Below are 25,582 nucleotides of genomic sequence, written 5' to 3' on the forward strand. Positions count from 1 at the left end.
GGGGAAACAGGTATTGAAGAAAGGGGGAGGGGAATAGGAAACATGCGCCATGAAAGCAGAAAAGAGACTGGGAAGGTGGAGATGGGGAGATAGAAGAAGAGAACCGACAAAAACAAATTTTGTTTGAAAACTCCATCAGGAGACCTAATTCTCTGCATGCTATTTTTTTTAATTAAAATAAAAATAGAACACAGAAATAGATATCAATTCCACAGCATGTAAGTCCATTAACTTCAATGCATTTATCAGTGAAGAAAAAAACAAAAGAAAACATTGCTATAGGACGCCAAGCTGGAAGTCCCACTACACCACTTGGGTTTTTACCATTAAGCTAAACTTGGGCACGTTCCTCAACCCCAGCGGCTCTGAAAAAAAACTCATACAGCAGCCTGGGTGTGTAGAGGCATGAACTTAAATTCTCTGGAGTCAAGGAAACCTAGGTTAAGCCCTTTGCTAGGTCGCTTGCTTGCTGAGCGTCCCCTTAAAGCTCACTGGGCCTCAGTTTCTCATCGGCAAAATGGGCTGTCGTGACCGAGTTAGCTGGTGAGTGAATTCGGCGCCAAGGGAGGGAGATGAGCTCCGTGTCGCTATAAAGAGGGCTTCTTTCTAGAGCCCGGGGAAGGACTGCGGGACCTCAGCGCCCAGGCTGATGGGGTTCCGCGAGGAAAGAGGAGGGCCCCTCGCGCAAGGTCGCCCAGGCTCACCAAAGTTTCCACCTCGTCCTTCGCCAGGGCCTCGTACGGGTGGCCCTGGCCCAGGAAGGCTAGTTTCTGCAGGAACCTGGATCGTCTCCCCACCATGGTGAACGCCGAGCCTCCTCCACGCTCCGGCCTCTGCCCGCGCCCCGCGCCCCGCGCCCCGCGCCCCGCGCCCTGCGTCCCTGGTGAGGACGCGGCGGGATGTGTGCGTTCCGCCTGCGGGGCGGCGGGGTTACCTGCGCGCCACCTACCTGTCCTCCGAGAGGAGGCCACGCCCCCAGGGGCTGGGCTGCACACCTGGCCCGCCCCGCTCCTCCCCTCCCCACGCCCTCCCCCCTCCCCTCCGTGGGGGACCCGAACGCCCCCAGCGTCAACTTCGGCGGCGGCCGAGGGAGTCGCTGCGTGGCCCCAGGACATTGGCTTATTGCCAAATGTTGCCAGTTAATAATCACTTGGAGCGTGGAAGGTGAGGAGCAAAGAAAGGCCTATTTAAAAATCCCATTCCCAGATCCCTCTCTACTGAGGCTTAAGCAATCCACAAGGCACGTGCGGATAACACTGACAAATGGGCAATGGAGAACACATGTGCTGAGCCAGTCCCCCTACCCGCTGCTGTGGCCACGCTGGACCAGTTACCTGGCTTCTCTGAGCTGTTTTGCCTCATGTGTAATTGAAGTGGGCCAGATAGCTGAGACCGTACTTACCAGGGCCTGGGAATGACTCCCAGGAAAATTTGGGAGACCACGGCCAACTTTGACCTAAGCGAGGTCTTGGATAATCTCTGACTTTGACAGTCACCTGCAGAAAGGACTCCTCTGCTTGCTAATGGTGGGGCCAGGGCAATATCTTAGATGGCCTGAGTCTTGGATTGCTGCCCTGCCAAATGGCCACCAAGATAGTGCCTCCTTTTCTCATGAAACTAAAGGTTTTTTGGGGGGGGAGGGGCAGTGTAGCCTAAGGGCAAAGGGAGCTTACTGGAGCTGGACAGGGAGCATGTGTTATCAGCAGCATCAGCAGCATCGTGGGACACTGGGGATCACAAGGCTCCCAAGAGTCAATGTACTCTGTAGACAGGTTCCGGAAACCCAGTGTGTGTGTTGGAGAAGCAAGAAGGCTTTGGTTAACTATGGGACTAGGGGGTGTGACTCCGCAGGGCAGAGAGTGGATCACACCCCTTGAACCACAGGTGATGGTGGCGGCCTGTGTGTGAATTTGTTCACATAACTAAGCTGCCCCCTTGAGCAAATATTAACTCAACCCTTAACAGCTCCCCAAGGAGTGGCCACCCTAGCCAGGTTCAACCTGACCAGATGTCCTAGTGGGCTTCCTGTCTGGATCATACTCTCTCCTTTTGTAAAATTGTATTATTTTATTTGCAAACAGAGAGATACAGTGAGAGCAAGAGCAAGAGAGAGAGAACATAGGTGTGCCAGGGTCCCCTGCCACTGCAGACAAATCCAGATGCATATGCCACTTTATGCATCTAGCTTACATGGGTACTGGGGAATCAAACCCAGGTCATGAGGCTTTGCAGGCTAACTGCTGAGGCATCTCTCTAGCCCCTGGATGTTCCCCTCTTAACACACCAAAGCAACCACCAGCATGCTGTCCTGCTCCCCAGTCCTAAGATGGAGCAGGCATGATGGAAGCACAGAACACCCTCCAGACCTGAAAGGATGTGTGACCTTGCGACACATTCTTTACTTCTTTCTACCTCAGTTTATTCATCTATAAAATGGGGATGACACCACCTACATGTATGAGTCCAGGACCCAGCAGGAAAGAGAACCTTCAATGTTAGTTATCTGAGGGGCGTTGTGGAAAGTCCCTACCAAGGTTAGGGGAGGTAAGCGAGGGTCCCAAGATCTGCCACAGGGAGAAGTTTCTTCCCTGCGTGCTGTTGGCCTACAGGGCTGGCAGCTATATGGAAGTGGGAACTTCAGGGAAGGGATATATATATTTGACCTGAAGCTAGGGGGTCACTGGGACTCTCTCCTGGGCCCAGAGTTCCTAGGAGAAGAGCAGAAAATGTTCTGTGAGAGCAACATGGAAGCATTCAGAGTCCAACCTCATGGTCCGTAGGGCTGTGAGCGAGTGCATGTGAAATGGAAGTCCTATGACGCTGTCTAATGCTGCCCAGTGTGGAAAGTGCTCAGCAGAGACTGTTAATGCAGAACATTTGGAATGTGGCTTGGTGACGTCCCAGGTCTTTTGCAACTAGCATTTTGAAATTCTAAGGAGAATGCCATGGTGGTATGGAACCTCACAGATTTCCCAAGGCTTTACTTAGAGGTCCTTGGTCTGGGCAGTATAGCCTTTGGGAGCAATAACGACGGACTGGCCAACACTCCTGTGGATAGCCCTGCTTCTGGGTCCCATTACCACGACCTACCTCCTACCCAATGCTAGAGTTTGCTGGCAGAATTGAGAATGTGCAGGGTGTTTGGGAGGGGATGTGGATAGAGAATGTTGTAGAATGCCAAAAAAAAAAAAAAAAAAAAAAAAAAAAAAGGAGTGGACCACAGAGAAAGCAGCTGTAATGAACTCCATAGTGGAAGCTACTGCACGGGCACCCTTGGCTGACACTTGTTTAAGTCTCACCTTTGCAGTGTGATGGTCAAATGTAGCTTACACACATCTGCTTGATCTTTCTTAGTTTATTGATCCATGAGCCATTTTATAAGTATTGCCATGACACTGAAAAGGCGGTCAGTTCTTTTTTTTTGAGACAGGGTCTCACGTAGCCCAAGCAGGCCTTAAACTTGCTATGTAGCAGAGGATGACCTTGAACTCCTGGTCCTTGTACTTCCATCTTCTGGGTGCCCCCGTACCCGGCTTATGCAGTGCTGGGATGGAACCCAGGCCTTCATACTGCCAACAGAGCTACATCCCAGGCGCCTGAAGTCTATTCTTTGAAAGCTAACTCTTTGTTCTAACTTTCTGCTTACAGAGTTTGTGGTTTGTCTTACTTGTGACTGCTTGAGCTGGCCCAGGAAGAGAGGGAAGAGTTTTGATGGTTCCCTTGTGGTTTCTTTTCTTGTCTGTTTCTGAATCATTTCTTTGTGGCTTATGCTGTAAATGGACTCAGCTGGCTCCTCTCCCTTCTCTCTAGCTTTATGTCACTGGTGTTTGAGGCCAGCGCTTTTCTGCTTGCTTTCATCTTTAACTTTAGTTTACAATAAACATAGCCATTCCTCATTGCCACCCACACAGTCGTACCCAGTTTCTGTTGGTTTTCAGTGTCCTTTCTTAGCCTTGTCCCTTCACATCCCGTGGCTATTGCCACTTGCTTCAAGATTTTGTTTCCCTTTCTTTCTTTTTTTCTTTTTTTGATGTACGGTCTCACTCTAGTCTAGGCTGACCTGAAACTCACTATGTCATCTCAAGATAGCCTCCAACTCAAAATGATCCTCCTATCTCTGCCTCCCAAATCCAGGGATTAAAGGTGTGTGCCACCACCGCAATCCGGCTAAGATTTTTGTTTTCTTTTCTAGGTTTTGATTATTTTTTTCTACCTTTAGCTTTGAAGATTCTAGAGCCCACCCTCAAGGAACAAACGAAACAAGGAGCTGAGAAAGTCTGACACATGGTCAGAGATGAGAGTCAAAGGCGGGACCCGACCAGAGGCATGTGGCCTTTCTTGAAATATCTGCTTGGGACACCTTGAGAAACACATGACGTCAGACTGGCCAACGCCCTTCACTCTCCCTCCGAAAGTGCTGCCCTTTATCAACTCTGACTTATCTCCGAACAATGCTCCCCGCTGAGCAGCTGAGCAGTCGCGACCCAATGTCAAGACGCTTGACTTTTATTTGGTAATAAAACTTCCCTGACAGGTTGGCCAGTTGAAGGCTGCCTGAGACCGAGGTGTGCTTTGGACATATTTTTAAATTGTAGACATGAAAGTTATGACTATGCACACAAACACACATCTTGTTTGTTGAAGGCTGTGAACACTCATAATAGCATTAATCACTGAGCGGGCCATATGGAAATCATCTGTCATCCCAACACTGGGGAGGCAGAAGCAGGAGGATCATGGCATGTTTTGTTCTTTTCTTAAACTGTTTCTATTGACAACTTCCATAATTATAGACAATAAACCATGATAACTCCCTCCCCTCCCCCACTTTCCCCTCACAAATCCACTCTCCATCATATCACCTACCATTCTCCATTAGTCTCGTCTATTTTGAGGTCATCTTTTCCTCTTATTATGAAGGTCTTGTGTAGGTAGTGTCAGGCACGGTGAGGTCCTGGATATCCAGGCATTTTGTGTCTGGAGGAACACGTTGTAAGGAGTCCTTCCCTTCCTCTGTGTTCTTTCTGCCACCTCTTCCACAATGGACTCTAAGCCTTGGAAGGTGTGACAGATGCTTCAGTGTGGAGCCCTCCTCTGTCACTTCTCAGCACTATGGTGAGTTCTTTTTTTTTTGGGGGGGGGGTTCTGGAGGTAGAGTCTCTCTCTAGCCCGGGCTACCTGGAACACATTCTGTAGTCTCAGGCTGGCCTCAAACTCATGGCAATCCTCCTACCTCTGCTTCCTGAGTGTTGGGACTGAAGTCGTGAGCCACTATGCCCAGCTGTGGTGACTTTCAAGTCATCCCAGTAGTCACCACCATTTGAAAAGAGAAGCTTTCCTAACCAAAAGTGAAAGTAGCATTAATATATGGGTATGAACAGTATTAAAAGTGCTTACAGGGCAGTTTGGTGAGCATAATATATGCATTTATCCAGACACCAGCAGGCATTATACCCCTAGGGCTTGTGACCTCCCCTGCCATAGGCTTTTGACTAGGTTTTCAGTACCAGGTGTTCCCTCCCATGGAGCGGGCCTCCAGTCCAATTACCGAGCAGTGAGTTTCCCCCATAACAGATAAGCCGCTGTTGCACCTGTTGGGTCATGAGGCCTGGCTGGCCAAACTTAAGGCTTGCAGTGTCCACTGTTGTCTATCACCACTGATGATTTCTCTCTCCCATAAGGCTGCATGCAGCATGGTTTTTCTAGCTTTATGTCAGCTGGTTTATAGGAAGGAGGTTTTCAGCTCAGCTCCAGCTTGATTTCTCAGTGACCCTCCCTGCAAGTTTTGAAGCCAGCCTGGTTCCAATCCAGCCCAGAATATAGTGTGAGACCCTAATTCAAAACAACAAAATCGCTGGGCATGGTGGTGCATGCCCTTAATCCCAGTGCTTAGAAGGCAGATGTAGGAGGATCACTGGGAGTTCAAAGCCAGCCTGAGACTAAACAGTGAGTTCCAGGTCAGCCTGGGCTACAGCAAGAGTCTACCTCAAAAAAAAAAAATATTATTATTGCAGAGATGAACAAATTAGGACATTGGAAAATTAAACCATTTCAATTATTCAACAAATATGTATTTTTTTCAAGGCAGAGTCTCACTCTTGCCCAGGATGACCTGGAATTCACACTGTAGTCCCAGGCTGGCTTCTAACTCATGGTAATTCTCCTACCTCAACCTTTCCAGTGCTGGGACTAAAGGTGTGTGCCACCATGCCTGGCTTATTCAACAAATTGTGTGTGTGTGTGTCCACCCATGCATGCAGAGGTTAGAGAGCAGCCCTGGGTGTCATTCCTCAGTTGTTAGAAACTGTCCACCTTTTTTTTTTTTTGAGATAGGATCTCTTGTTTTTCGGGTTTTGTTTTATTTATTTATTTTTTTTTCAAGGTAGAGTCTTGAGTCTTGCTGTAGCCCAAGCTGACCTGGAATTCACTATGTAGACTCAGGATGGCCTCAAACTCACAGTGATCCTCCTACCTCTACCTCCCAATTGCTGGGATTAAAGGTATGTGATACCACACCCAGCTCAAGGGTCTCTTGTTGAGCGGGAGCTCACCCATTAGACTAGATTGCCTGATTAGTGAGTACCAGGATTCTCCTGTCTCTACCTCATGAGTCCTAGGATTACAAACATGTGTGTCACCACATCCGGACTAAAAAATTTTTAAATTATTTTATATTTATGTATTTGAGAGAGAGAGGGAGAATGGACATGCCTAGGCCTCCAGCCACTGCATATGAACTCCAGATGCATGCACCACTTTGTACATCTGGCTTACACGGGTCCTGGGAAATTGAACCTGGTTCTTTGGCTTTGCAGGAAAGTACCTTAGCCACTAAGCCATCTCTCTGGCCCACATCCAGATTTTTATGTGAGTTATGGGGCTCAAACTCAGGTCCTAATGCTCAGGAGGCAAGCACTTTATAGATTGAGCTAGCTCTTTAGTCCTCAACAAATTTTTTGGGTTTCTTTTTTTTTTTTTTTTTTGAGGTAGGGTCTCACTCTGGTCCAGGCTGACCTGGAATTAACTCTGTAGTCTCAGGGTGGCCTTGACTCATGGCGATCCTCCTACCTCTGCCTCCTGAGTGCTGGGATTAAAGGCATGCGCCACCATGCCCAGCTCAACAAATATTTTTTTAAGGCACCATGGACAATGATGGGGAAGGAGCTGTGAACCCAGCGTACTCTGCATCTGTCTTCTCCTATCTCATCTTCAAGCTGGCAAGACAGCTGCCGTCAACCCACACATGCGCGATGTCAGGCAGTAAGGTGGTGGGCTGTATAAAAGCCCTGTGAGGATGCATCCTGTTCTGACCCCTGGAAGCTGAACTGGACCTTATTTGGAAAGAGGATCTCCATACATGTACTTAAGCCAAGGACCTGGAGATAAAGTCATTCTTGACTAACTGGAGACTTGAACTCCTGCTCCTCCTTCCTAAGTGGTTGGAGTCAGAACAAATAGAAGAGGAGGTGACAGGTGAAGAAGGGGCAGAAGTTGGCGTGACAGCCAGATAAGAAAGACCTAGTGGCCACCCTCCAGAAGCAGAAAGGATGATCCCCCCCTCCCGGAGTCTGGCGGGGGAGAATGAACTGAGAGAATCAAGACCCCGTGTTTGGAGCCAGGTGGGTGGAAGTTGTTCATTGCATGAGCCCCGTATGCCTAGGATAAGAGCAGGGCCAAGACAGAAAGGAAACAGGATGGCCTAGGGCAGGTTGGGGAGTTCAGTGGGGGGTGTTCAGTGGAAGGCAAGGTGACATGAGGACAGAGACCTGTGAATTAGCAAAGATGGGCAGGATGGATTCCATGCACAGTGAGACTCCAACTCATATATTTGCACCCCAGCTATGGCCAGACTCTCAGAGTCTGTCTCTCTCTGGTCATACTCCTATTACCACATCTCCCACTGCCCTGTGGCATCATTGGCTTTCCAGGGCCTTCATTCCACCACAAGGGACAAGCTCCAATCTGTGACCAGGGCCCAGATGAATGTGCCCCTGGGACTTGCTGAAGCCCAAGGGGTAAACACATAGCTGAGATGCCTGGCTCCCTCCTCTTCCCACACAGTCATGGATATCTCTATTCGGTCACTGGGTCACTATCAATGGGTCATTTTCCCCTGGGCTGGGGCGGCCTGGGAATCCTTCCCCATATCATTCTTAGTAGCCACCATAATTGTTGACACTTGACACATGAATACATCTATTTACCTAAGGACTTTCAGAGGGAGAAAGGCAAGAGCTTGGGAGAAGGTAAGATATAGAACCTTCTAGAAGGTAGAGGTATGGTTAAAGATCTCTAAGGTCTTTTTCTCACACCTACTCCCCAGACGAATGACAGTAGTCTGGTAGCATTCTAATAAACCTGTGGCATTGGTTTAGAAACCAGGGATGAAGAAAGAAGTAAGATTCCACATAATTTACCCTTCTCAAAAAGAAAAAAAAAAAAAGATGAAGATGGCAGGGAAAATGGAGAGATCCAAGATCTGTCATTATGACAAGAAAAAATAGCCAACTTCCCACCCCGAGTTGTGTCATATCTACCATATCTTCCAGGGCCCAGGAGAAATGGCAGAGGAAGTGGCAACATGACTGCTGCTCTTACTGCTAGCCTGACAACCAGCTCCAGGGCAATGATGACAGACATGGTGATCAATCAAAATCCATCAAAGCAGAAATCCAGAGGCTACAGAGAACTCAACACTAAATCAGACTGCCAATGGGCCTGCCGTGGCTCAGGGACCATTGTGGAAGATGGGGCAGAAAGATTGTAAGACCCACAGAGCAGGTAGGAATACCCTAAGGCACAATCCCCCTGCTATCCCACAGAGACTGACAGAGGTTTCCATGACCCCACAGTGAATACCATAACCCCACTGAGGACAGCCCCCAGGGAAATGGAAGCAGGGGTGAGGGGAAAAAAGAGTATAACCTGAAGCTGAAATCCAGGTGTGGTGGCTTATGCCTTTAATCCCAGCACTTGGGAAGCAGAGGTAAGAGGATCTCCATGAGTTCAAGGACAGCCTGAGACTACAGAGTAAGTCCCAAGTCAGTCTGGGCTAGAGTGAGACCCTACCTCACACACACAAAAAAGTATGACCTTATATAAAATAAAAATTTTAAAATGGTTCTACCTAAGCTAGCTTCGTGAGCCAAAGAGCTTATTGGGGTTACTTCCAGGAATATGGGTGACTCTTACAGCCGCATCACTGAAAAGTCCCGCCCCAGCACAGGTAACAGGCCCCTGGATGCTGTGTGGATGGAGTCCACACTCACCTAGCCTTCCACTCTGTGTACTTCAGCACCTACTGAGACCATGAGTGCCGCAGGGAAGCCAGTGCCTTCAGTGGACAGATAGGAAAGCCAGCAGCAAGAGGAGCTTGTGGACAGGTAATGACCCCAGTGACAGCCCTGTGGTGGGCTCCAGGCTCTGTGCTCAGATTTTGGTCCTCACATAATCCTCACAGCAAATACCTTACTTGTGCTCAGCACCCTCATTCCACAGCAGAGGGAATGGTAGCAGGTTGAGAGGGGCTCCTTGGAAGGACCTTGCACCCTCCTTCCAGCTTTGTGCTCCCCACCACCTCCCTCCCTCAGTGTTGGTGGCTTCCCCTCAGACACCCAGTCCCTGCTGTTTTGGACCCAGACTGGGGACAAGCACAGGCACAGAAGGGCCTGTGGAGGCGCACGGCCCCAGGGTGTCCCAAGACAAGCACCCGGCAAGGGCAAGGCAGGAGTGCTGGCTGCCACTGCTGGTGAGATGGTCCCTGGGAGGCCCAGCTCCCCTGCGGTAGGCCCCACTCTACTTCCCCCATATCTGCTGGAAGTGTTTCCTTAATGTCACTCACATGTGAGTCTTTTCCTCTGAATCTCTTCTGGGGACCAACCTGAGATGGGATCTGAAGCACAGAGTAGTTGAGTCACTTGCTCACAGCCACACAGGCAAGAGAAGAGGGGAAGTCAGGTTTCCTGGCTCCAGCATCTCCTTCCTTCCTAATTACCACATGGAGGCAGGGTTGCATCCACCAGTCCATCCGTCCTTCTGACATCCATCCACCCATCCATCCATCCATCCATCCACCCACCAATCCTTCTTATCTCTCCCTAAATCTAGTTGGACATCTCCTCTTGCAAGCATAGGAGTGAGTGTGGAGTGACAAAGGCCACATTGATTCTTGATTCTTGATTCGTGGGTCCCTCCTCAGATTCAGTGTCTCATTCTCTCTCTCTCTCTCTCTCTCTCTCTCTCTCTCTCTCTCTATATATATATATATATATATATATACATATATATATATACATATATATGATGGTTATGTGGTATGCATGCTTATATGTATTTTTAAAAATATTATTTATTTATTTAAGAGCGAGAAAAAGGTAGAGAGAGCTCCGGGGAGGGGGTGGAGAATGGGTGTGCCAGGACCTCCAGCCACTGCAAACAAACTCCAGATGCATGCGTCACCTTGCACATCTGGCTTTATATGAGTACTGAGGAATAAAACCAGGGTCCTTTGGCTTTGCAGGCAAACTCCTTAAACAATAAGCCATCTCTCCAGCCCTGTATTTTTGTTTATATGTATGTGGACACAGTATACAGGTGGGTGCATGCATGTGGAGGTCAGAGGTCAACATTAAATGTCTTCTTCCTCCATCTCTTTCCACCTTATTCTTTGAGACAGGGCTCTCACTGAACCAACTGAGTTAGACTAATGAGACAGCAGCCCCCAGGGAGCCACCTGTCTCCAGCTCCCCAGCACTGGGATTCTAGGCGCGTGCTACCACACCCAGCATTTTAAATGGGTTCTGGGGATTCAAACTCAGGTCCCCATGCTTGCATGGCAAGCACTGTCACCCCGTGAACCATCTTCCCCAGCCCACTCAGTCTATCTGGTAGGTAGATTACCATCTTCTTGATCACTCTCTGACTCCACACCACAGTTGACGCTGCTCTGTGAGACGCTGGGGACAGATGACTTAGATGGGGGCTCTACCTCACGCGAGCGCTCAGTCCTGAGGAGAAAGAAAGCTGCTGGCCTGGGTTACAATGTCACTGTTCCGGGCTCTGTAGGAACACAAAGAGGTGTGTTGGTCCATCCAGGAGGCTCAGGGAAGACTTTCAAAGAGATGATGGCTGCTGGATCTAATGAGTGAGGTGGAATCTTGCAGGACAGGGAGGTGCAGACACCTGGCCTAGGAGAAGAACAGTTGGGTAACAACTAAGGCTCCTGATTGGACCAAAACAAGGACAAGCAACCAGACGAAGCTTGCTCTTGGCTGGCTTTGGTGGAAACACCTTTGGAGGCAGCTCCCAGGCCATCCCCAGAAAAGGACTCACATCATACATCACATGAGGCAGCCTTTGGCAGAGACAAGCCCAGCTGCAGCTGGAGTCCTAGGGATCACTGGGAACTTGGGCCATGCACCTGACCTCAGCTTCAGCGTTTTCAGAGGAGCTCATGGGTGGTCACAAAGGACCCATTAGTGATCCTGGTCTGGGGGAGCCACAGGTGGAGCCGGCATGTATGCTTGGGTAAGGGAGCGCTCTAGGGTGTTAATCACATGCTGCTGTGGATGGGCACCTGCAGAAGGCTGAGTGTGAGCGCCCTTGCTTGATCCCCAAAATGCAGCTCTCCTGTCTGGAGGAAAGGATGATTGATGCCCTTCGTGAGCCCCCTCAGTTGAGAGCTGCTCATGGGAACCCAAAAACTTCAAGTACTTCCACGGGCTTTGCAACCAGACCAGGCAGTGGAGAAAATGCTGGATGGTCAAAGTTTCAGTGGATGAAGGCTTGGTGAGGACCTTTTGGGCACAACATCCACTCTGGGCCAAGTCAAACTCTACCTGCCACTGGTTTCTGGGAGTCTTCGGGAAATTGTCCAGCCCGAGCCTTGTTTCTTATAGAATAGATGGAGGGGAGGGGGAAGGTACAGCCATTACACAGGGCAGTAAGGACAGAGCCGATCTAAGATTAAATGAGGTAAGGTGCAAACTCCCATTGCAATGCCTATACCTGACCTTGAATCTAAATGATGGCTTGGGGTGCCTGGCATCTCCGAAGGGTCCATCTTCTTCAAGTGGCTGGAGAAGTGTCTGTATTTTGTTGATGTTTGAAATATTTCCTCGGTTTGTTTAATTTATTTGGTGTGATGTGTCTTGCATGTTTATGTGTTCAGGTGTGTGCCGCAGTAGATGTGTAGAGGTCAGAGGGAGACTGTAGCAAGTCCCAGACTGAACATGAACAGAAGACCACCCGAATAAAAATTAAGAAGGAGGGCTGGAGAAATGGCTTAGCAGTTAAGGTGCATGCCTGCGAAGCCTAAGGATCCAGGTTCGATTCTCCAGGTCAGATGCCAGGTAAGCCAGATGCATATGGTGACACATGCATCTGGAGTTCATTTGCAGTGGCTAGAGGCGCTGGCCTGCCTATTCTCTCCCTTTGCCCTCTCTCTGTCTCTAATAAATAAATAAAAATTAAAAAGGAAAGTCTTTATTAAGCTGGCTGGCATCTGTCCCCTCGTAGCAAAGAGGAGAGCAGCACCGCCCTACCTTCACAGTGCTTTTAAAGGCAAAAACCACATTCCTTTACAATGATCTGAAAAACCCCCAGGCACCCCCTTCACACACAATTGTCTTTAGCAAGAGTAAGCAGCGAGCTAGCATGATTACAAAAGCAGAATTTTTGCAGTTAGCACCAGGTATGAAGCAGATACCAAATATCAGGACATCTTGACCTCAGGGTGACAGCAAACACCAGATTTGATAAGGGCTGCATTAAAAATAAATAAAACAGAAGTCTATGGGGCTGGAGAGATAGCGCTCGCCTGTGAAGCCTAAGGACCCTGGTTCGAGACTCGAATCCCCAGGACCTATGTAAGCCAGATGCATGCATCTGGAGTTCGTTTACAGTGGCTGGAGGCCTCTCTATCTATCTGCATCTTTCTCTCTCTGTCTATCACTCTCAAATAAATAATTAAAAATAAACAGAAAACGGAAGTCCATCCATCAATAACACTAGTGCAAACCCTCCAGACCCAGTGTAAATGCCATGACGGAGCAGAGCTCACTGCAGCCTTTGTCGTCCGAATGCCATTTGGAGGGTCCTCTGGGGTGACTCTTATTGGAGGACCATCTTCCACATTCCCTGTCGTGACAAGTTCATATCTTACTGGTTTAACAGATGTATGTGCGGCCTCATAGGATTATGAAGCTAGAACCACAGAAGACCTTTCATTCAAGAAGGGTGAAAAATTTCAAATATTTAGCAATACGGAAGGAGACCGGTGGGAAGCAAGGTGGATCACCACAGGAAAGAATGGTTCCATCCCCAGCAACTATGTAGTGCCTGCAGATCCCATTCAGGCCCAAGAGTGGTCTTTTGGCAAAATGGGGAGAAAAGATGCTGAAAGACTACTTTGGAATCCTGGGAACCAGCAAGATATAGTCTTAGTAAAAGAAAGCAAAACTACTGAAGGTGCTTATTCCCTCTCTATTCGTGACTGTGATAAGGTGGGAGGGGTCAGTGTGAAACACTACAAAATCAGGAAACTGGACAATGGTGGAGATTGTATCACAACTTGATACTCTGCAGAAATTGGTGACGCACTATACATAACATACTGATGGTTTGTGCCACAAACTAACAACTGTGTGTCCAACTGTGAAACCCCAGACTCAAGGTCTAGCAAAAGATGTTTGGGAAATCCCTCGAGAATCATTGCGGCTAGACGTTAAACTAGGTCCAGGGTGTTTTGGTGAAGTATGGATGGGAACATGCAATGGAACTGCAAACTACAAACGCTCAACGATACCGGAAGCTTTTCTTCAAGAAGCTCAGATTAGCCAGGCGTGGTGGCGCACGCCTTTAAGCCCAGCACTTGGGAGGCAGAGGTAGGTGGATCGCTGTGAGTTCAAGGCCACATAGTGAATTACAGGTCAGGCTGGGCTAGAGTGAGACCCTACCTTGAAAAAAAAAAAGAAGCTCAGATAATGAAAAAGTTAAGGCATGATAAGCTTGCCCCACTGTATAGTGTTGTTTCTGAAAAGCCAATTTACATTTTATGTCCAAGGGAAGCTTGCTGGATTCTCTTACGGAAGGAGATAGGAAATACTTGAAGCTTCCCCAAGCTGGTCCGTGCGGCTGCTTAGATTGCTGGTGGTATGCATACGCTGAAAGAATGAGCGCTATTCATCAGCATCTTTGGGCTGCTAGTATTCTTATAGGAAAAAAACTTTGTTTGCAAAATAGCAGCTTTTGGCTTAGCAAGATTAATGGAAGACAATCATACATAGCAAGACGAGGTGCAAAATTTCCAATCAAAAAAAAAGGACAGCTCCTGAGGCTGCACTGTATGGTCAATTTCCAACAGTGGGACGTCTGGTCATTTGAAACTCTGCAGGCAGAACTGGTAAGAAAGGGGAGAGTGCCATACACAGGGATGGCAAACGTGGAGTGCTGGGCCACGTGGAAGGAGGATACAGGATGGTGTGCGCTCAGGGCTGTCCAGAATCCGGACATATTAATAATGTGTAATTAGTGATACTACTAATTCAGGATCTCCATGAATTAATGAATCTGCTGGAAGAAGGACCTTGAGGAAAGACCAGCATCTGAATATATTCAGTCCCTCTTGAAACTGTTGCTTCACTGAGACAGAGCCACAGTGCCAACCAAGAGGAAATTTTTTTTTTAAATTTTTATTAGCATTTTCCATGATAAGAGGAAATTTATAATCCAAGTAGCCTGGTCTGATCACAAATCTGCCAAAACATACTGAACGTTTGCTGAGTTCCTCACAGACTGGAATCTGGAGAAGATAATCTTCACTCTGCATGTTTTTAATGGTAAATTGGAATTCCAGACATGGTTGCACAAAACCACCACCCCCCACTTCAAGTTTTAAATTATAGAGTACCAGTAATGCATTTTCCAACTTCTTTTAGGGTCCAAAGACAGCAGAGTTAAGACACTGTTGATGTGGTTAAGAGCATGGCAAGAAAGAACAAGACTACTGTTAACAAGTCACTTCCTTTCTCTTCTTCCCTAAACTCGAAATTGTTAGAGAAATTTACTGATTGTTATTGACAAAACTTAGGGGGTTATATCACAGTAAAATCTAAAATTAGTAATCTTTATGGGACCAAATAATTCAATCCCAATTTTTAAAAGTGTCTTGCATTTATCTCAAAGTTGTTTTCTGTGTTGATCAGTCAACATGCAATCTTAGCACATGCCTCCTTTGGGTAGAAATTAGCCAGGCTTTTCTAAAGCAAAACATGGATTATAAATAGCATTTAAATGTGATTAAATGCTAGATCACAGCCATGGCATTTGAAAGTATACTGCACTATCCTTACTTATATTAACAGAACTGGAAAGTAGAAAAAGAATTTTTCATTTCAGTCATTTTTTGAGTTGTTCAATGTAAAATAATAAGGCAACTAGGAAATCAGTTAATGTTTTGTAAGGCTGCATTGATTTTTAAAAATATTTTATTTAAGCTGGGCATGGTGGCACACGCCTTTAATCCCAGCACTTGGGAGGCAGAGGTAGGAGGATTGCCCTGAGTTCGAGGCCACCCTGAGAATGTAGAATGAATTCCAGGTCAGCCTGAGCTAAAGTGAGACCCTACTTTGAAAAACCAAATATATTTTATTTATATATATTTATTTATATATATTTATTTGAAAGAGAGGCAAGGGGGAGGGAGAGAAAGAGAGAATGGGTGCGCCAGGACCTCCAGCCACTGCAAATGAACTCCAGACACATGTGCCACCTTGCATCTGGCTTATGTGGGTCCTGGGGTATCAAACCTGGGTCCTTTGGCTTTGCAGGTAGATACCTTAAGCACCAAGCCATCTCACCAACCCCTGCATTGATTTTTTTAAAGGTAGAATATAATTGAAATTACACTATCCAATCTAAGGGGAAACCTCTTAATTTTTAGATAGCATGAAAGGTAAAAACCCAGCATTTAAGCAGTCCATTTAAAAAAATAGACTTGGTACTATGAGATGTTGCTGATAGGTTCTTTTGGTGATGGGTACCACAAATTTGAATAGCAGCATTAGTGTTTTAAGATTTGAGCAAAGTACAAAATGAATCTGCTAAAGAAAAGTCTAGTATTTATGTTTAAGTGAGTGTTTATAGTCACACTTTAAAGCATTGTCTCAAGTTCCCATATGATTTTTAACTACTATCACTTTAACCCTTAAATTTAAATCAGCTGTGCTGTGCCATGGCATACATGTTCAAATTTAAACCTCTTTAAAATGTGCAAGTGGGGCTGGAGAGATGGCTTAGTGGTTAAGGTGTTTGCCTGCAAAGTCTAAGGACTCATGTCCAACTTTCCAGGTCCCACATAAGCCACATGCACAAACTGACGCAAGCAAGCATGCATAATCACACATGCATATAGAGGGGTGCACTCATCTGGGTTCAATTGCAGTGGCTGGAGGCCCTGACACACCAATTCTTTCTCTCCCTCTCTCATTGAAAAAAAAAAGTAGGGCTGGAGAGATGGCTTAGTGGTTAAGCACTTGCTTGCGAAACCTAAGAACCCTTGTTTGAGGCTCGATTCCCTAGAACCCACCTTAGCCAGATGCACAAGGGGGCGCATGCATCTGGAGTTTGTTTGCAGTGGCTGGAGGCCCTGGTGCGCCCATTCTCTCTCTATCTCTCCCTCCCTTTTTCTCTCTCTGTCTGTTGCTCTCAAATTAAAAAAAAAAAGAAAGAAAAAAAGAAAAAAAGAAACAAAAAGAGAAAAAGAAAGAAAATGTGACAAGTGAACTACATGCAAGTTGGCAAAAGTTCTGGTATTGAAGATTATATTTGTTTCTTCTTTTTACACAACTGTTTAGTGTTGAATCCTCTACCAAGAGGGTCTTCCTTTTGCTCTAATGTCTACAATCTGTGTAGGAGTTTCTTTTAAAGGACTTTGTGTGAACTGTATTGTATTGTTTTTCTAAGCATTTTTTAAAAGGTAACAAATTATGTTTATGTCTAATTCTGATCAGAAAAGTTGAATTAGGTTTTGATGAAATGGACCAGTTTCTTGTAACTGTTGCATAGTAAGGATAAAACACTAACTTGATGGGTGTTCAATTTAAATTATTTCTTTTTTTAAAATTTTTTTGTTCATTTTTATTTATTTGAGTGTGACAGAGAGAGAGAGAGAGAGAGAGAAAGAATGGGCGTGCCAGGGCTTCCAGCCACTGCTAACAAACTCCAGATGTGTGTGTCCCCTTGTGCATCTGGCTAATGTGGGTCCTGGGGAATTGAGCCTCGAACCGGGGTCCTTAGGCTTCACAGGCAAGCACTTAACCACTAAGCCATCTCTCCAGCCTGTTATGTATTTCTAATTGCCAAGAAAATAAATTTTTGTACATTTGAAAAAAAAATAAAATTATTAAAAAAATTTTTTTTTAAAGTTTTGAGTGAGAGAGAAAGCGGGAGAGAGAGAGAGAGAAAGAGAGAATGGGTGTGCCAGGACCTTCAGCATGCTGCGAACAAACTCCAGACTTGTGCGCCCCCTTGTGGTGCATGTGCAACATTGCTGCTTGTGTCACTGCATCTGGCTATGCGAGACCTGGAGATTTGAACATGAGTGTTTAGGCTTTGCAGGCAAGTGCATTAGCTGTTAAGCCATCTCTCCAGCCTAGTAAACAAAATTCTTTCTATGCTCGAGGACCTGGCCAGCATTGTGAGATGTGAAAACTTCAAAGCTGCCCCCCTTGGGAGCTATCTTCTGCCCTCTGCACTTGATTTTGGGACACATCATGTCTTCAGAGCAGTCAGTTCCCACTAGCTTCTCTGGCTTAAAGCTGACCTGGGTATATTAAGCAAAGGAGAACTTGGAGGAGGTTCATAGGGACCACAGAGCTGAGAGGGAGGGCAGGGGTTCAAGTGACAAGGGCAGGAAGGAGCAATGGGCACTTGAGGTGCTGGGTGATGAGCCAGGGGCCCTGACGTCATCCTTCCTTTGGAGACAGCCAAGGCAGAAAGCCTAGTGGGAGATTAGTGTGTGACTCATTGGTCTCGTTATGACATTCTCATACATATGTATAGTGGTATTTTACCCATACTCACCCTTCCCAACACCTGCCTTCATCCTTCCCAAACCCCCACTGGTTCCCTTCCTCACCCCCAGAGTCCTTCTGCCATGATGTCACGCCATACATTTATTAATTTACTCCTTCATTATTTGTGTGTGGTGTGCGTGTGTGTGTGCGTGTGTGTGTGTGTGCATGTTTGTATGTGTGTGGGTGCACATGCATGCTCTTGTAATCATAGCACTGGGGAGGCTGAGGCTTGCTGACTACTTAGTCTAGCTGAATTCATGTGCCCCAGGTCCAGCATGAGACTCTGTCTTGAAAACTAAAACAGAGAGTGACTGAGGAAGACATTTGATGTCAACCTCTCACCCCTACACACACACACGCATGCACATACAGTACAACAAAAATTAATTGAAATACTATCAACACATGATCAATAGTTCTTATCTGTTAGAGATACCCGTGGGGGTAGTCACAGGTGACAGCGACATCTGGGACGAGCTCTCTGAAACCGTGTGGTCCCTCTCCCCTGCAGAACTGAGTGAAGAACGCAGCTGCGGACAAGCACCGAGATTCTCCATATCATTTTCATGTTGCTGTTGCTGTTGATTTTAATTTTAATTTTTATTTATTGAGAGAGAGAGAGATACAGAAATAGGCAGGTAGAAAGAGAGAATGGGCATGCCAGGGCCTCTAGCCACTGCAAACGAACTCCAGATGCATGCACCCCCTTGTGCATCTGGCTTATGTGGGTCCTGGAGAGTCAAACCTGGATCCTCTGGCTTTGTAGGCAAGCACCTTAACCGCTAAGCCATCTCTCCAGCCCTTGTTGTTGCTTTTGAGGAAGGGTCTCATTCTAGCCCAAGTTCACCTTGAATTCAGTGATCCTCCTACTTCAGCCTCCCAAATGCTGGGATTACAGGTGTGTGCCACCATGCCAGACGCTTTCTATATGTTTATTTGTATTTGAAACGGTGAATAATAGACCTTACTGATTTCACGGAGGGAAAAGTTCTGGCTTCCTGGCCACTGACTGCAGGCCCTGGAGCAAGCAGCTTCCTGCGATGCCTCAGCGGCAGATCCCTCTGCCACTGATGGGCATGGTGGCAACCTCCCCAGTGGTCTTTGAGGATACTGCAGGTGGTACACAGCTCAGCCAGTGACTGGTGAGATAACAATCAACCCAGTTTCCTGTGCAGACTCTGTCATTCTCCCAGCCTGGCCTACAGCCTAGTAGACAGGCTGCTGCCCCTCCCCATGTACTGTTGAACACGGCTATTGCCCTGTAGAAGCCGGGATCGCTGTGATCAGCAGGGGTGGGTGTGGATGTAAGGGAGGACACGCGGGCCTGCTGTTACTCTGCGAGACGGGCAGCATGACCGCCAAGGAGTTCCGTCTCTGCCCCTGGCTGTGACTGGGGCCTCATGGTCTTCCTCTCTGTGGCCTCCCATCTGGGGCAGGAGTTGGTTGCCTGACATCCAAACCCATGTGGGTTGTGGCAGGCTCCATAAGACCCACAGCCTACTGGCCTGTCAGCCTGCCGCAGCCCATGAATTTGTGTTGCTTTGATTTTGACTTTAATGTGATAACCCCACTGATCTGGGCTAAAGGTAGCTGGGTACAGGGGACCACTGAGTTATTGCCTTGAACCTCAACACAGAGAAGTCAGCTAAATGCCCTGGGGATGAGAAGCAAGTCCTAGAAATGGTCAGGGGCTCGCTCTCTTTCTCTGTGACTCGTTCTCTCTCTTCTCTCCTTTTATTCTTATGCTTCTGCCTCTTCTCTCTCCTCTCTCCTTTCCCCTTTTCTTCCTCCTTCTCTCATCCTACTTTCCCCCTTTCTACTCTTCTTCCCTTTCCTCGACCCCTCTTCTGTCCTTCCTCTCCCTGCTCCTCCCTGTCACCCTCTGCTAAATGGCCAGAGGTGCCCTCCCACAGCCTCAGTCCCTGTGCCCTCTGCTCACTCTGCCAGCGGATTCCGACTCGCGTTTGCTCAGTGCCTTTCTGCTCACTGGACCACGGGCAAAATCCCTTCACCCCCAGGGTTACACCTAACCCCACCGTCGTGGAGGAAAGTGGTGTTTTCATCATTTGAACATCTCGAGAGGTCAGAGAAGCTGAGGTCTCCCAGTCCCTTACTCTATTTCTGCTATTTTAAGCCACTTGGGTTGTGGTCATTCATGATGGTGGCCCCAGGAAGATGGTACTAGGAAATTTAGCTCAGATGCCTCTGGGAGTCCCTCCCCAGTTCCTCACCCACCCAGGGTCCATGTATGGCTTCATCCCTTGCTTACCACAGCACTCCTCTTGCTGAAGTTCCTGTGTATACCTGCTCCAGAAGGCAAGCTGAAAAGACAGCGTCACGAGTGACTCTGCTGGACTTGGTCACAGCAGCTCCTGGTGTCTGCCTAACCTCATGTCACATACCTGCCCTGAGGGGAGGTGGGGTGGTCTGTAAGATGCAATCTGTCCTGCCTGTGGTCACCTGGAGAGGAGCTACCTTCATTTCTGCTTAGGTCAACTTACTAATCTTGTGAGAATGTTCTAGAAAAAAAAAAAAGAGCTGGGGTGGGGAGTTAATGCTGGCAACTGTGATGGAAAAGCCCAGGGTGGAATGGGCCAAGGTCAGCAGGACCAAGGCACAAAGGGATTATTTAATGAAGTTGGCTCTTACAGGGAAATAGCTGTCAAGGGCCTTGGCCCAGGAAAGGCCATGTGCCCGAGGGGGTAGCCCCTGGCTGGGCCCCTCCTCCCCAGTTTCCCTGTGCCACTTCTTACTGTGGTGCCAGGGGTCACGAGGTCCCTCAGCCCTGGCCTCCCCTGCTGCCTGAAGCTATAGAAGACACCCAGGCTGGTGGGCAGACAGCCCTACCTCAAGTGTTTCCTCGGTCCTGGAGAACTTGTGGGGCAAGATCTGGGGGATTCAGAGAAGGGAGAGCTGACCATTCCTGAAATCCTGGGCCCTGACCGGGTGCAGGTGGTGAGGCCTCCATCTGCTTCCTCTGTGAGCGGGGTTAACAACACCTCCCAGGAGGAGGTGTCGCTGCAGTTATACCTCATGGTGATAGCTGAGCCCTTTGCCTAGGGGTACCCAGCAAGGCCACCATGGGAATGCAGCTCCTGTCTAGGGTCCTCTTGTCCCTAGACAGTGGATTTCTGTCCAGGTTTCAGGTGGGACAGAGGGTCACCATGGATATAGCCCTTGGTTTCCAAACCATGCAGGGCCTATGAAGGGCGGTGACTGCTCCAAAGGGGACAGAAAGTCAGAACTGCAGCCCCCCCACCCCAGGCAGGACAGGAAATATCACCTGCCTCTGTGGGTCTTCCCTCCAGAGTGTGTCAGGGGTGTGAGCTAAGGGTGCCACTGGGGCTGAGGTCAGGCCCCAAAAATCAGCAGCAGCAGAGTGCAGGCTGCTCCTCTTTTGCACCTGATGCCATGGGGCAGGGGCCCTTTCCAGGTGTCCCCTCTGCCTAGAGCCTGGCACAGCGACAGGCAGCGTAAGCCATAAATCACACAAAATTTGATGTTGGTAAAGGCAGCTCAGTGGACTGAATGCTCTCACCTTTGTCTTTCAAACGTATCAAAGACGGGCCAGGGAGACGGTTCACGGTAAAACGCTTGCCTTGGGAGCCCGAGGACCCAGGTTTGGGTCCCCATCACCCATGTAAAAGCCAGGTGTGGTGGCATGCGCCTACCTTCTCAGCTCTGGAAAGGTGGAGACAGGATGCTCCCCAGGGCTTCCTGGCTAGCTAGTCTAGCCACATGAGTGAGCTCCAGGTTCAGTGAGAGATCCCGTCTCAGAAAACAAGGGTGGAGAGCGGTTGATGGGGTGGTTTGAATGTCAGCTGTTCCCTGTAGCCTCATTCACGTGTGGTTAATCCCCGTACTTCATCCCCAGCTGGTGAAGCCTTTGGGAGGTGGAGCGCTGCTGGGGGAAGCGTGTTGCTCAGAGCAGGCCTTGGGGTGTCGTAGCTCAGCTCCACTTGGTGCTTTAGTTCTTTCGACTGCCCGTTGATGTGACGATGTGACACTGTCTGCTCCTACCACTTTCACTGCCATGATAGAAACTTTCCCTTGAAACTATAAATTGAAATAAACCCTTTCCTCCCATGAGTTACTTCTGGTGGGCTCTTCTGTCTTAGTAATGAGAAAGTAATTGCAACACCTGGCATCTGCCACCAGCCTCCACATGCACATGCATGCACATGTGTCCCTGCACACACGTGTGCCCACACACATAGAAACAGACATACAGAACACACACACACACACACACACACCACATACACATGCGACAGCAAAAATCTTATCAAAGACTGCTTTTAGGGGCTGGAGATACGCCTCACTGGGTAAAGGCTCTTGTTTGCAAAGCTAGCCAGCATGGGCTCAATTCTCCAGTACCCACATAAAGCCAGATGCACAAAGTGGCACAAGTGTCTGGAGTTTATTTGCAGTGGCAGGAAACCCTGGTATGCCCATACTTTCTTTCTCCTTGCAAATAAATAAATAAATTATATTTTTACAGCTAGAGAGATGGCTTAGTGATTAAGGCACTTGCCTGAAAAGCCTAAGGACCTAAGTTTGATTCCCCAATACCCATGTAAAGTCAGATGCACAAAGTGGTATATGCATCTGGAGTTTGTTTGCAGTGGTTAGAGGCCCTGACATGCCCATTCTCTCTCTCAAATAAATAAATAAAATATTTAAAATATTTTAAGGACTGCTTTTAGAATCACATAGGTATAGATTTTCACCATGTACTGTTCTGTGTATACGTCAAGAAACAAAACCTGGCCGGTATGATGCCTTTAATCCCAGCACTTGGGAGGCAGAGGTAAGATTGCAGTGAGTTCGAGACCACCCTGAGAATACATAGTGAATTCCAGGTCAACCTGGGCTACAGCAAGAGCCTACCTTGAAAAACAAAAACAAAAACAAAACAAAAGAAACAAACAAAACCTAAGTGAAAAATGGCATAAGGTATGTTCTAGAATGTCTTCATACTCTGAGTTCCAATACCTGAGTTTTCTCACAGGCTTGGCCCTCTGAGCCACTAAGAGCACTAACAATGTGGAATTTCCCAGGAGACAGTTCTGCTATTTCTGGACGTTTCCACCAAGCACTAACACCCAGCCCTCACAACCCAGCAGGCTCATATAGACAGTGTGCATCCATTGCTCCTGCTGCCTAGTGGGCAGTGTTCTAAGACATCCTTAAGGTGAGAATGGGGAGCACAAACCTCGCAGTCTTGGGAAGGCCACATGGTTGGGCCCTGGGGGTGTTTCCCCAGATTGAGGGGTGAATAGGTGCCAAGCATGTGAACCCTGGCAATACCACTCCAGGTAGGGACAGACTGGTGCCAGTTAGAGCCCCTTCCCCCACCTTCAGACTTAAACCAGACATTCCAATGGGGCAATTACCACACCTATGTCCCTTGGCCATGTCTACAGTTATTTAAAAAAAATTATTTTCAAGCAGACAGAGAAATAGAGAGAAAGACAAACAGAATGGACATGCTAGGGCCTCCAGCTGCTGCAAACGAACTCCAGATACATGTGCCACTTTGTGCATCTGACTTTACGTGGGTGCTGGGGAATCGAACCCGGTGTCTTAGGCTTTGCAGGCAAGCACCTTAACTGCTGAGTAATCTGTCCAGCCCTGGGATTATTTTTCATGGTCTCAACTTGGGAGAGTTATGCTCTGGCTCCTGGTAAGGCCAGGGTGTCGCGCAACATCCTGCAGCACACACAGAGCGCCCTCCCACAAGAGCGATGCAGCTTCAGACATCAAAAGTGCCGAGTTTGGGGATGGGGAGATGGGTGGCTGGTAAGAGCACTTGCTGTGAAGCATAAGGACCTGAGTCCCTAGCACCTATGTAAAAAGCTGTTCATTCCGGGCGTGGTAGTGCACACCTTTAATCCCAGCACTCCGGATGCAGAGGTAGGAGGATTACCGTGAGTTGGAGGCTACCCTGAGACTCCATAGTGAATTCCACATCAGCCTGAGCTACAGTGAGACCCTACCTTGAAAAACCAAAAAAAGGGAGAAAAAAAAAGCTGTTTATGGCTACACACACACACACATACCTATAATCCCAGTACTGAAGAGGGCAAAGACAGGATCATTGGGCCTCTCTGGTCAGGCAGATGACTAACTAAAAACTGGAGAGCTCTAGGTTGAATGGGAGACCCTGTCTCAAAAGAAAAGCAGAGTTGTAAGAGTAAGTCACCTGACATCCTATTCTGATCTCTATACACACATACACTCATCTACATACACACGTGCACACATGGCACACATATTACACATACACATGCACACACGGCACAACACAACCAAAAAGAAAGTGTGAGATAGAGAAACCCTGGCAAGGGAAAGGGGATATAAGACCATAACCTATGTTAAAAAAGAAAAAAAAAGGGATTGGGGGAGAAAACCCTGGTGGAGGCCAAACAACCTACTCAGATCCTATCCCAAATCTTTTTTTTTTAATTTTTTTTTATTGACTACTTCCATAATTATGGACAATAACCCATGGTAATTCTCTCCCTCCTCCCACTTTCCCCTTTGGAACTCTACTCTCCATCATATCCCCTCCCCACTAAATCAGTCTTTCTTTTACTTTTTTTTTAAGAAAAATTGTATTATTTATTTATTTATTTGAGAGAGAAAGGAAGAGGCAGAGAGAAAGAGAGAATGGGCACACCAGGGCCCCTGGCCACTGCAAATGAACTCCAGACACATGCGCCCCTTGTGCATCTGGCTTACGTGAGCGTGGTGGTTTGATTCAGGTGCTAGCTCCCCAGCTGATGGAGATTTGGGAATTAACACCTCCTGGAGGGAGCGTATTGTTGGGGGCGGGCTTATGGGCTTTATAGCCAGTTTCCCCATGCCAGTGTTTGGCACACTCTCCTGTTGCTATGGACCACCTTACGTTGGCCAGGGGGTGATGTCCACCCTCTGCTCATGCCATCATTTTCCCTGCCATCATGGAGCTTTCCCTCGAGTCTGTAAGCCAAAATTAGCCTCTTTTTTCCACAAGCTGCTGCTCTTGGTGAGGCGATTTCTACCAGCAATGCGAACCTGACTGTAACAGTGGGTCCTGGGGAATCAAACCTGGGTCCTTAGGCTTGACAGGCAAACACCTTAATCGCTAAGCCCTCTTTTATTTTGATGTCATGATCTTTTCCTCCTGTTATGATGGTCTTGTGTAGGTGGCGTCAGGCACCGCGAGGTCATGGATGTCCAGGCCACTCTGTCTGGAGGAGCACGTTGTAAGGAGTCCTGCCCTTCCTTTGGCGCCATCATAAATCTTAAGCACTCTCTTCTCATTCCTAGATCTGGACAAATGCCCCTCGTAAGTCCACTTTACAAATGACACTCCTTACGGAACATCAAGGTGTTCTCCCGGAAACCTTCAGGGAAGTCACTTGAGAGTCACCAAGTCCCTACATACACACCCATTACAAAGTAAGTTACTTGAGAACCTCCCCTGAGGCGCCCAGACCCATGCTCCAGGTTTGCCTTCTCTA

General features: G+C 47.8%; 1 protein-coding gene and 1 pseudogene across 2 annotated transcripts in view; one reads left to right on the plus strand and one right to left on the minus strand.

Moving 5' to 3' along the window:
- Atp2c2 (ATPase secretory pathway Ca2+ transporting 2) overlaps positions 1-830 on the minus strand; it is an 82,392-nt gene extending 81,562 nt beyond the window's left edge. For both annotated transcript variants that reach the window (XM_045157658.1, XM_004664785.2), the window contains exon 1: positions 705-830. In XM_045157658.1, the coding sequence (XP_045013593.1) occupies positions 705-800 (96 nt within the window). In that variant the 5' untranslated portion in view covers positions 801-830. The remainder of the gene's footprint in view (positions 1-704) is intronic.
- On the plus strand, positions 799-14,644 carry LOC101597330 (annotated as a pseudogene).
- Positions 14,645-25,582: the final 10,938 nt, after the last annotated feature.

This window comes from Jaculus jaculus, chromosome 1, assembly GCF_020740685.1.
Source record: "Jaculus jaculus isolate mJacJac1 chromosome 1, mJacJac1.mat.Y.cur, whole genome shotgun sequence".
In the NCBI taxonomy this organism is placed as follows: Eukaryota; Metazoa; Chordata; class Mammalia; order Rodentia; family Dipodidae; genus Jaculus; species Jaculus jaculus.